The sequence below is a fragment of the Bombina bombina genome, chromosome 1 (genome assembly GCF_027579735.1).
Source record: "Bombina bombina isolate aBomBom1 chromosome 1, aBomBom1.pri, whole genome shotgun sequence".
NCBI classification, from domain to species: Eukaryota; Metazoa; Chordata; class Amphibia; order Anura; family Bombinatoridae; genus Bombina; species Bombina bombina.
Window position 1 is genome coordinate 318,759,277 of NC_069499.1, and position 13,071 is coordinate 318,772,347.

The following is a 13,071-nucleotide window of genomic DNA, read 5'->3' on the forward strand; positions in this document are numbered from 1 at the left end:
CACCCAAAAAAAGTCATATATATGTAGAAATAAGTATATTTGAATAAATAGGACAATGGAATGTGAAATATTCATATTTTCATTTCATTAAACACACTTGCGTTCGGGTTAGCGTGGGTGTAGGGTGCTAGATTTTTTTTCCACTTATTTTTCTCCATTGACTTCTATCGGCAAATACGTTATTGTGTGCGCAATATTATAAGTTCTGCTTTTTAAGTGCATCGGGTTAGTGCACTATCTGACACTCGCAGTTAGTGCACAAGCGATACATACTGCTACACCTTTAATCTTGCCCTACATAAGGAAATACATTTATGTTATTTATACATTTTTACACACACACACACACACACACATATATATATATATATATATATATATAAAAATATATATATATATATATATATATATATATATATATATATATATATATGTGTGTGTGTGTGTATTATGTGTTTATGTGTGTGTAAAAATATGTAGATAACATAAATGTATTGCCTTACTAGATTTTTTTTTTTTTTTTTTACAGATGGCAGCAAGCTGAGAAGAGGTTAGACACAGATATACACAAAGGGAGGGATCAAAACAGCTACTCACAAAAGCAGGGTTAAACACATCCAGATTGGGATAGACACACATGCACATAAAGGTATGGATAGACACGGCAATAAACACTTATACACACACACACACAGATAGACACACACAAGCAGGGATAGATGTATACAAGCACACACAAGCAAATATACACAAAGACACACAAAAGGCAGGGATAGACAGATAAACCCATACAAATGCAGGAATAGACACACAGTACAAGCAGAGGAAGGGATTAAATACAAACAAAAAATCACACACAAAGGCTGGTCTAGACACATACATAAGCACCCAAACATTAATGTGCACACACAAACATACACAAGCAGGAAGAGAACCCAACCCACAAAGTAAGGGATATACATACATACAAACACTTGTAAAAGAGAAAAGATAGAAGCGCACACAGAGAGTACGATTCAAGTGAAGTGTTATTACAATTGATCACACGCAACACACAATGTTGCACTTACTAGCTTCAAGTTAAAAATAGGCACTTTCAAGTAAGGGTTACTCTGATGTTCTCTGTGGCAAATGTTGGTGTGGAGATGGTGATAAAGGATCCCAACAAACGGCCTCTGTATCCACTTGGCGTCTGGAGTGCCTGCTGCTGCTACTGCTCAGCCGTACACACAGAGAGATGATCAGCTGTCCTTACGTTCCTCAACGCTTTTTCCCCGAACTCCGGTCGGGTTTTTTCAAGAGGTATCTCAAAGACTTTTGATTTTTAGAGCCTTTTCTGCGTTTTTGCAATGTCCCAATCACGGACCTGACTCGTGATGACTCATCAAGTGGGCATGACCAAGCCTGCTAGCAGAACCTCTTCAGCAGGTGATCAGAGCTCCATCCACATCCTGCCCAGCACTGACACCAGCACTGACACCACTGTCATACACTTTTTTGTATGCAATATTTTTTGTAATAATTTTTATGAGACAGTGTTAATATGAGTGTAACTGTACCTTGTAATGTATTTTTAAAGCGGAAAAGCATTAACTACAGCTCTTTGATTGCAGAAAGGATTGTTGCATAAAAGGCAAATGCATGAGCGCTGTCACAATTTTTCAAGACTTTTAATACCTTCACAATGAAAATTGACAAAAAGTTTTCCACATCACATGCGGAAAACTCATAATGCGCTACTTGTAATCTTGCTGTTTGTGATCAGGGTCTGAGGGTGTAAATAGTCATTTTAATTTAATTTTCTTAATATGGCTTTAGCTAAGTTAGGCTTTATGACTTCTAAGTCTAGATGTTGAAGGAAGTCGTGGAGCAACAGCATGCAGCTTTTGAGCAATACTTGAAGAACGCATTGTCACATTGCTATAAACTATAGTAGGTTGCAAGCTGTCACTAACCAGATGCCACATACAAATGTAACGATCTGGATATAATTGCATGCAAAATGTAGAAGTTGTATGCCAGGAACCAAAATAAAATTCCGGTAGAGATAACCACTTTCTGGCACTCTATATAAATCATAAGTAACAAAATGTAATGTCTGATGTCAAATTTCATGTTTGCAAATTATTCTTGTAAATGTTTACTATATTGTGTTAAAATATTATAATCCCAATTGCAACTAAGCACATACATGTAATTCCCAAATCAATCAATTAAATCTCAAAATTCAATTTGTTTAATATGTCCTTTATTTTCCAGGTAGTTTACAAATCCGGTACAGATTCAGCAAAGAAGGAACATATGTCTTTACATTTGATTCAGAAAGATTTGACAATCGAAGACTACATCATGTGAAGATAAGCAGAGAAGGCAAGGAACTGGTTATTCAGGTATATAATTCATATTTACAGTTTCTTAAAACTACTCCAAAAAATCATGTAGCTTTACAATTCCCCCAAACAAGCTTCTCTTTTTCAGACTGTAATTTTGTAAAGCTAGTTTAATAAATAGTCTTTCATTTCAAAATTAGACATTAATCTACATTAATCTACAAAAATATATTGATTTAATATGTGTTATTATCAAACACAAACACGTTTACTGTTTAGCAATTGCTCCATTTATTAATCAGTGAAGTTGCTTTTGAACCCTTGCAGTGGCTTTTCGCAACTTACGAAGCAGCAGTCATATGACCAATGCTTCTTAACCTCTCCTATACCTCTAAGGTGGCAGAGATAAATCACCCTAAGCTTGCTAGTTTGGGATGATTGACAGTCCTTGCTCTTGTGTAATAATAAAAGCTTGCAGAATATGAACAGCACCCTTGTTCACTCACAATGAAGTTGGTAACCTTATCCACCCTTATAATTATGAATTGGACTCTTTGTGGCCGATTTATTAATGTGCGAGCGGACGTGATAAATTATTATTTCACAAGCAGTTCACCATAACTGCTTGTGCAATGCCACCCCCTGCAGATTTGCGGCCAATCGGCTGCTAGCAGGGAGTGTCAATTAGCCCGATCGTTTAGGCTCAGGCGGATTGAAGACCACAGCCTCAGAGGCAGTGGACAAGTTATGAAGCAGCGATCTTTACACCGCTGCTTCATAACTACTGTTTCCGGTGAGCCTGAAGGCTTGTGCAGAAACAGGGGCATCAAGCTCCATTCGGAGCTTGAAAATTCAGCCCCTTTGTGTTTATGAACTTATGAAGTAACATATATTGCAAAGCCATAAGTTGAAAAGATTTGAATTTTGCATTTATAACCTTTACATTTTATAAACATGTTTTTCAACCTGTGTTTAGTGTACATAGAGAATTCATTGAATATTAATGTATTTACTAAACTATATGACTCACTGCAATAATTTAAATGTGTTGTTTTTGTTATCATATTTTTGGCAACTGTCTTCGGGCTTCATGTACTAAGCAGCGTATGTAGCAGAGTCCAAAAATAGTGTCAACATTTTACAAGCACCTGCCCTATTTCAAGCAGTGTGACACGTTCACTCACATTTTGAGGCATACGCAATCTAATCTTGTTTCTAAATTTTTCAAGCAGTGCTTTTCAATTTTACTGATCTGTCTATTTCTGTTTTCTAATAAATTTAAAAAAAACTTATATTTTAGTAGCAAAAGTATTTTTTTTTAAAACAAACCTTTTCTGTATATCTTATCTAAATTGATATTATTGTTGATTTAACTCTTGTACTCTGCAGTACATTACAAATGCATTATTAAAGTCAGGTTGTTATATTTTAAAAGGGAAATGTGAATATTAAATATGCACATTAAAGGGACAGTCTACACCAGAATATTTATAGTTTTAAAAGATAGATAATCCCTTTATTACCCATTCCCTAGTTTTGCATAACCAATACTGTTATAGAAATATACTTTTTACCTATGTAATTACCTTGTATCTAAGCCTCTGCAGACTGCCCCCTTATTTCAGTTCTTTTGACAGACTTGCATTTTAGCCAATCAGTGCGGGCTCCTAGGAACTCCACGTGCATGAGCACAGTGTTATCTATATGAAACACATGAACTAACAACCTCTAGTGGTGAAAAACTTTCAAAATGCACTGAACTAAGAGGCGGCCTTCAAGGGTTTAGAATTTAGCAAATGAACCTCCTAGATTTAGCTTTCAACTAAGAATATAAAGAGAACAAAGCAAAATTGGTGATAGAAGTAAATTGGAAAATTGTTTTAAATTACATGCCCTATCTGAATAATGATAGTATGTTTTGGACTAGACTGTCCCTTTAATTTACATAATAATATGAGTAATATCTAATTGAATTTTTCTTAAAAAATAAATGTGAGTATTTTTAATTACAGATTGACAAGATAATCAGAGAAAGGCATACCTTTTCATTAGACATCTATTTTAAAGCTATCAGATCTCTTACATTGGGCAAAGTAGTTGGTAAGTATTCAATCAGTTATTTTATTTTAGTTTAATAGTTCAGAATTAATAATAAGATAATGCCTAACCCTATTGCTTGTCTATTTATGCATTGAAAAAAGTAGATTCATCCATAATATATCTGCATATAGAAAACAATGGGCATACTATATAATATTATATATTATTATATGTATTAAACAAATAAAAATATCCTTATAATGGAATAGTGAGCACACCTTAAATAGATTTATAAAACATATGTAATGTGATATTGTTTTATGGATCATTACTTATAATACATTTTACAGTCAGAAAAGATAAGAGTAAGGTGATTTTATTTTATAGCCTTATTTTCTTTGAAATGCATTTAATTGTATGATAAAGAGAAAATTACAATCTTCAAAGATGTCTAGAAGATGCTATTCCTGCCAGCATCCTGAAAAATTGCAAAGCATAATGCCAAAGAGAATTTAGCATGGTGAGGACACTGTTGAAGGCGAAAAGCATGTAACAGTGCAAGATTGCTGCAATTGTAGTTGTATCATGTAGTTCTGTAAATAATATTAAGACACAAATGTATTGTGGGGTTGATTTGAACCCAAAATGGAAGGGCACTTATGGTGGACATTGTGTTACTATATCAAGAACTGACAAGTTTTTGTTTAGCTATTTGCACTCAAAATAGGAATCTGCCTGTCAGAGTCTTGGCTAAGCACATTCAGGATGCAGTCATCAAGGTATCCGAGAGAACTGTTCAGCGATGATTAACTGAAGTGGGTTAAGCCAAAACCCTGCTTGGAAACCATCCCAACAATCCATTTTTTTTCTTAATGTTCTTTACAGAGCTATGTGATACACCCACGTGATATACCTATATATACATAATTATATACAGTATATACAGGGAGTGCAGAATTATTAGGCAAGTTGTATTTTTGAGGATTAATTTTATTATTGAACAACAACCATGTTCTCAATGAACCCAAAAAACTAATTAATATCAAAGCTGAATAGTTTTGGAAGTAGTTTTTAGTTTGTTTTTAGTTATAGCTATTTTAGGGGGATATCTGTGTGTGCAGGTGACTATTACTGTGCATAATTATTAGGCAACTTAACAAAAAACAAATATATACCCATTTCAATTATTTATTTTTACCAGTGAAACCAATATAACATCTCAACATTCACAAATATACATTTCTGACATTCAACAACAAAACAAAAACAAATCAGTGACCAATATAGCCACCTTTCTTTGCAAGGACACTCAAAAGCCTGCCATCCATGGATTCTGTCAGTGTTTTGATCTGTTCACCATCAACATTGCGTGCAGCAGCAACCACAGCCTCCCAGACACTGTTCAGAGAGGTGTACTGTTTTCCCTCCTTGTAAATCTCACATTTGATGATGGACCACAGGTTCTCAATGGGGTTCAGATCAGGTGAACAAGGAGGCCATGTCATTAGATTTTCTTCTTTTATATCCTTTCTTGCCAGCCACGCTGTGGAGTACTTGGACGCGTGTGATGGAGCATTGTCCTGCATGAAAATCATGTTTTTCTTGAAGGATGCAGACTTCTTCCTGTACCACTGCTTGAAGAAGGTGTCTTCCAGAAACTGGCAGTAGGACTGAGAGTTGAGCTTGACTCCATCCTCAAACCGAAAAGGCCCCACAAGCTCATCTTTGATGATACCAGCCCAAACCAGTACTCCACCTCCACCTAGCTGGTGTCTGAGTCGGACTGGAGCTCTCTGCCCTTTACCAATCCAGCCACGGGCCCATCCATCTGGCCCATCAAGACTCACTCTCATTTCATCAGTCCATAAAACCTTAGAAAAATCAGTCTTGAGATATTTCTTGGCCCAGTCTTGACGTTTCAGCTTGTGTGTCTTGTTCAATGGTGGTCGTCTTTCAGCCTTTCTTACCTTGGCCATGTCTCTGAGTATTGCACACCTTGTGCTTTTGGGCACTCCAGTGATGTTGCAGCTCTGAAATATGGCCAAACTGGTGGCAAGTGGCATCTTGGCAGCTGCACGCTTGACTTTTCTCAGTTCATGGGCATTTATTTTGCGCCTTGGTTTTTCCACACGCTTCTTGCGACCCTGTTGACTATTTTGAATGAAACGCTTGATTGTTCGATGATCATGCTTCAGAAGCTTTGCAATTTTAAGAGTTCTGCATCCCTCTGCAAGATATCTCACTATTTTTGACTTTTCTGAGCCTGTCAAGTCCTTCTTTTGACCCATTTTGCCAAAGGAAAGGAAGTTGCCTAATAATTATGCACACCTGATATAGGGTGTTGATGTCATTAGACCACACCCCTTCTCATTACAGAGATGCACATCACCTAATATGCTTAATTGGTAGTAGGCTTTCGAGCCTATACAGCTTGGAGTAAGACAACATGCATAAAGAGGATGATCTGGTCAAAATACTAATTTGCCTAATAATTCTGCACTCCCTGTATATATATATATATAGTATACAGTATATATATATATATATATACGTAATTATATACAGTATATATATATATATATATATATATACACAGTATATATATATATATATATATATATATATATATATATATATATATATATATTAGGAAATTGGATGTGATCTAGTGCTCTTGTAAATGGAAAACATTCTTGCAAAACTGCTACCATGTAGTGCTCCAGACATGGGTAGACTCCTGATCTTGGGCGCGATCCGATATACGGCGTAGTTTTCGGCGCAAGCGCCCGTAATTTCACCTCCCAACTCGAGCTATCCAATACACTGCGTCGTTAGATGCTAAACTGGCGTAAGAATGAAAAACAGCGCAAATACACATTTTAGTAGTCGCAAGTACTTACGCCAGTATTCTGTTCACGTAAAGTCTCAATAAAGAGTAGTTTGATGCAAATTAGGCTACGGATCGTAAAAAATAACCGCCAGTTCTAAAAGATGCGCTACGTAATTACGCCATTCAAAATTCATACATAAACCCATGTGCAGCCGCCATTTTCTTTAGTGTGTTTGGTTGGTTCTTGGAGCTATAGTGAGTATAGTGATTATTAGTGAGAGCAGTGAGAGAGGCGCAATTCATCAAAGTTAGTTAGGTCGGATATTTGGATTTGTGTTTGGTTAAGCCTGTACATTTACTTACACTTTTTTTTACATATTGCACACATTTTGCATACATACAAATACAAAACACACAACACTTTTTTTTTCTAACACCTCACACATTTTATTTATCTTTTACAGTGTGATAGGCTGAGTGTTTGGTTGTGATTCTGTGTGATTGAAGTGGGAGTGAGTGTGAGTGTGTGAGTGTGTGTAGTTTGAGGATGATAGGGAGAGCTAGGGTTGACGGGAGTTGCAGGGAGAGGATTATGGACAGGAGGAGCAGCAGGGTCCCCGTCAGGGAGTAAGTGGAGTGGGGAGAGGGAGATCCAGAAGGGATGATGGGAGTGGGGCTGCCCCGAGACCAGGCATACATAGAAGAGGGATAGAGGGTGCAGGGAGAGGATAGGGAGGAACCCACACCAGGGACATCCCAGGGAGGAAGCCAGGCGACCACGGACGATGAGCGCATGAGGTGCCCGAACTTCTCTTTTCTGAAAATCTAGCGCTAGTCCAGGCCGTCATGGAGAACCACATTGCCCTCTTTGGCCAAGAGAAGGGCAAAGGAGTTGCCTGAAGGCGTAGGGATGCATGGCTGTTGGTCAAGGAGGCAGTCAACAGTGTGGCCCAGCAGAGGAGGAATGTCGATGGGCTAAAGAAAAGATGGAACGACTGCAAGAGGCGAGTGAAGGAGAAAATGGGCCAAGAAGCCATGTACCAGAGGGGAACAGGCGGTGGTCCTCCCCAAGAGGCTGAATACAATGAATGGCAGGAGATAATACGCAGGTCTCTGAGCATAACAGCAGTCCGTGGACTTCCAGGGGCTTGTGACTCAGGGGCTGCAACATCAGCACAGAATGCTGGTGAGTAACATCCCACACACCAGTATTATATGTATTTGAGATATAATATTCTTTAATGTCACACATTCATGTACACAATGAGGAGCATGGTATTTGACCTACTAACAAAAACATCTACATTTATATTTCACATTAAAGGGACATTAAACCAAATCCTTTTATTTCATTATTCAAATAGAGAATACAGTTTTAAACAACATCCCAATTTACTTCTATTATCTAATTTGCTTCATTATTCTGATATTCTTTGTTTATTAAATATCATTGGACATGGGTGAGCCAATCACATGAGGCATTGATTTGCAGCCACCAATCATCAGCTTCTGAGCCTATCTAGATATGCTTTTCAGCAAAGAATATCAAGAGAATGAAGCAAATTAGGTAATGGAAGTAAATTAGAAAGTTGTTTAAAATTGCATGCTCTAGCTGAATCATGAAAGAATAAAAGTGCGTTTAATGTCAATTTAATGCAACTTAACACATTGAAACGTTATGTGCCTACTTCAGGCTAAAGGAAATTGTGTGACCATAGTGTCACTTAAAGAACACATTTTCTCCATCACTGACATGTACACATAACTATTGTATGAAACACATACATGTATACTTTGCATATTAAAAACCCTCATATCACAAATCACAATGTGCACTTGCATGTTATAGAGTTTGACATGAGAATGAGTATAGGCCCTAGCATGTATCAATGTACATTGTATGCCCACATGGATATATATATGATTGTACTAATACCTCTCATCATTTGACTCCTCCACAGAACCTCCTGTGACCAGGGTGCAAACGGGCATGCATCCACCGCAACCACCAGTCCAGAGAATGCATCCACCGCAACCACCAGTCCAGAGAATGCCTCCACCACAACCATACAGGACATGCAAACTGGACAGGCTGAGTGGTCGCACACCAGTCGGCAATGGGACTACCAGTCCACCCGGAGAGCTCCACCATCCGCTTCCCTTGGAAAAGCTCCAGCATCTGAAGAGGAGCATATAGCTGTATTTGTCCCTGATGCAGCACCAGCTGTAGTAGTTCCTCAGGCAGCACCAGCTGTAGTAGTTCCTCAGGCAGCACCAGCTGAGGATGTTCCAGATGCTGCACCAGTTGAGGATGTTCCAGATGCAGCAGAAGCTGAGGATGTTCCAGATGCAACAGCAGCTAGAGGTGAACCTGCACCTATTATCCCTGCTGGTGAACAGCCTGTAGATCCTCTGTATTCTCCCATGGGCGATGAATATATTTCCCTCCAGAGGAGGCTCATAGCAAGCTGCAAGAAAATACAGAGAGACCAACGCAGACTTTACTCCAGCGTTCCATTAAGCTGCAACGGGACATGGCAGCATCTTTAAATGGTATAGTCCAAAACCAGTCTCAGATGATGAGAGTTATTTCGGATATGCAGATGCAGACTGACAACAGATGGCGGGAACAAAACCAACTGTTGGGTGTGTTGGTGGAGCATTTCACACACCAGCAGGACACTGCCTCCAGCCTCTCATCTGTGGCCAGCACTCCTGCAGAAACCTCTGAATCCACACAACCCAGGAGAACCACTCCAGGCAACTCAGCCCCCTCATCTAAGAAGCCTAAAAAAAAAAAATATTGTTAGATTTCAGCATAAATCTTGTCCTCTGTTATTTACCACATAATTGTCATCCACATCCATGTGAGGGGTGTTTTAGTACACTAATATTGTTGAAACATACACAAATATTTGGGGGATGCCAGTAAAATGCCTACTGTCAATAGACTTTATTTGTTGGCTGGAGTGCTTATGCATAAGACAATGGTTTTGAACACTATTAGTTAAAAAAAGGAATTGTAACTCACTGCAGGATACATTTTGATAGCACTTACTTCTCCCTGGGGAGAAGGAAATGCTATAAAAATGCATACTGCAGCGAGTTAAAATTCCTTTTTTTAACTAATAATGTTCCACATCACATAGTTGTGTATGAAGGGTACATATAGTGATATTCAATTATAAGATGTAAATCAAGGTTTCTCACATCCAACAGAAATTGACACATGTGCAGGGATAGGCACGAGCCAAGGTTGTGGCAGACATTTTCTAAGGTAAAGACCTTTAGTGAAGGACACCTTGCCTATCACTGCACATGGGTATTTATATCTAAATAATAATGTTTTTACAGAAGGTGTGAACATAAGGTACAAACATCCATTTTCATTCTTCTAAATAATAGTCAATAAATCATAGTGACCAAAACATGAATTAAACTAATGATATATTTTCAGTAATTAGGGTGGTTAAGGGAATGGGGGTGGGATGTAGTAGTTTCACTTACATGCAGTGGAAATCCTCAGTATGTAATTCGATGACCAGCTGCAGCAGGGGCAGCATCATGACCAGGGACCTCAGCAGCAACTATAGAATCAGCATGTGTAAACAGAACAACAGGGGATTGTAGAGCTTCAGCACCCCTTGTGCCCAATGATGCACCCATGTGCCCCATGATGCACCCCTTGTGCCCCATGATGCACCCCTTGTGCCCAATGATGCACCCTTGTGCCCAATGATGCACCCCTTGTGCCCCATGATGCACCCTTGTGCCCAATGATGCACCCCTTGTGCCCCATGATGCACCCTTGTGCCCAATGATGCACCCCTTGTGCCTCATGATGCACCCCTTTGTGATTGGTTTGACACACTTGCAGGGACAGGAATAATAAATGCTTTGAAGAGGTGAACTATTTTTGATCAAGCTGCTGATATGTATGTTGTTGAGCATGCATTTGTTAGGCCTTCAGAGAGTTACATTGGTTTCTAAGCCAGTGCAAGGGTTGCTACGCCTGCAATTTGTGGCGAGATGAGAATGGAGTAGATTTTCTGAAATCTGCATGCATAAGTCCTTATGCTGTATAACTGCGCGTGTTTTGTATGTCAGTCTATGGGCAAAATAACTACGGGCGAAGGCAAAAATATACACGCGTAACTTCTAAGTTACACCGTATATAGGATACCAAACCCGGGCAAAATTTGGCATCGCCGGCTTTTGCGGGCGACGATTTATATCGGATCAAGGCCCTTATGTTTCTGCTTTAAAAAAAAAAAAAAAAATACCAAGAGAACAAAGAAATTGATAATAGAAGAAAAATATAATTTTTTTAAAATTTATATAATTTTGTTTAGAATTACATGCTCTATCTGGACCATGAAAAAATAATTTTGGGTTCCATATCCCTATTGTTGCCTATTCTGGTTTAAATTGACAGCTATATTTGTTAGTTTCTTTAAAGGGACATATTACTCATATGCTAAATCACTTGAAACTGATGCAGTACAACTGTAAAAAGCTGACAGGAAAATATCACCTGATCATCTCTATATAAAAAAGGAAGATATTTTACCTCACAATTTCCTCAGCTCACCATAGTAAGTTCTGTGTAAAAAGTTATACTCAGCTGCAGCCCACTTGCAGGTAAAAAAAAAAAAAAAAAAATTAAGAAATGAACAGCAGCCAATCAACATCAATAGTGCTGAGGTCATGAACTCTTTTACTGTGATCTCATAAGATTTCACTTAACTCTCATGAGATTTCATTGCAAACTTCCTTACACTGAATAGGGAAATAAGATGAGTGTGCACGAAAGCTCGCTTCTTCGGCTGTCCCGGGACAGACCTACTGATTGGCTGCTTAGATGTCCTTTACAATAGGATGTGGCTACTGAGAAACTTTTGAGGTAAAATATCTTTCTTTTTTTACATAAAGATGTTCAAGTGATATTTTCTAGTCAGCTTTTTACAGCTATACTGCATCACTTTCAAGTGTTTAAACATTTGGGTATTATGGCCCTTTAAGATATGAGTCAGATATTTTCAAGTTAAATATCAAACAACATACTATTTGTAATCATATATATCAAAATCACCAAATTGAAGCATACAGTCATACATTTTATAAGTTCATACACAAATTGAAAATCTATCCAACACCAGTGTGATGATGATGGGTGCAAAGCCCTGCACAATATCCCAATGCTAGCAAATGCATAAAAAGACAGCAGCACCACTATTATCATTCAATAAAGATTTATTGCATTCAAAATATCAAATCTATTGTTTCAGTTAAAAGACCTTAAAGGGACAGTCAAGTCCAAAATAAACTTTCATGATTCAAATAGGGAATGTAATTTTAAACAACTTTCCAATTTACTTTTATCACCAATTTTTCTTTGTTACCTTTGGTATTCTTAGTTGAAAGCTAAATCTAGGAGGTTCATATGCTAATTTCTTAGACCTTGAAGGCCGCCTCTAATCTGAAAGCATTTTGACAGTTTTTCACCACTAGAGTGTGTTAGTTCATGTGTTTCATATAGATAACATTGAGCTCATGCACGTGAAGCTCCTAGGAGAGAGCACTGATTGGCTAAAATGCAAGTCTGTCAACTGAAATAAGGGGGAAGTTTGCAGAGGGATATATACAAGGTAATTACAAAGGTAAAACATGTATTATTAAAACTGTTGGTTATGCAAAACTGGGGAATGGTAATAAAGGGATTATCTATCTTTTTAAACAGCAAAAAAACATTCAAACACGATCAAGTTTTCTCAAGTGCACTAAACCGACATGATATATAAGTATCCAAATACCAGATCTTGGCCTCAGTAAGGAAACCGCCTGCGTGCAACTTTGTAGTAATATATCAGC

The 13,071-nt window shown here is 38.0% G+C and overlaps 1 protein-coding gene across 1 annotated transcript in view; it reads left to right on the top strand.

Moving 5' to 3' along the window:
- The window catches only part of CNTNAP5 (contactin associated protein family member 5), an 886,402-nt gene that overhangs the window by 767,489 nt on the left and 105,842 nt on the right, over positions 1 to 13,071 (top strand). The window contains 2 exon segments of the mRNA XM_053712216.1: positions 2,260 to 2,390; positions 4,343 to 4,430. Of these exon segments, the coding sequence (XP_053568191.1) occupies positions 2,260 to 2,390; positions 4,343 to 4,430 (219 nt within the window).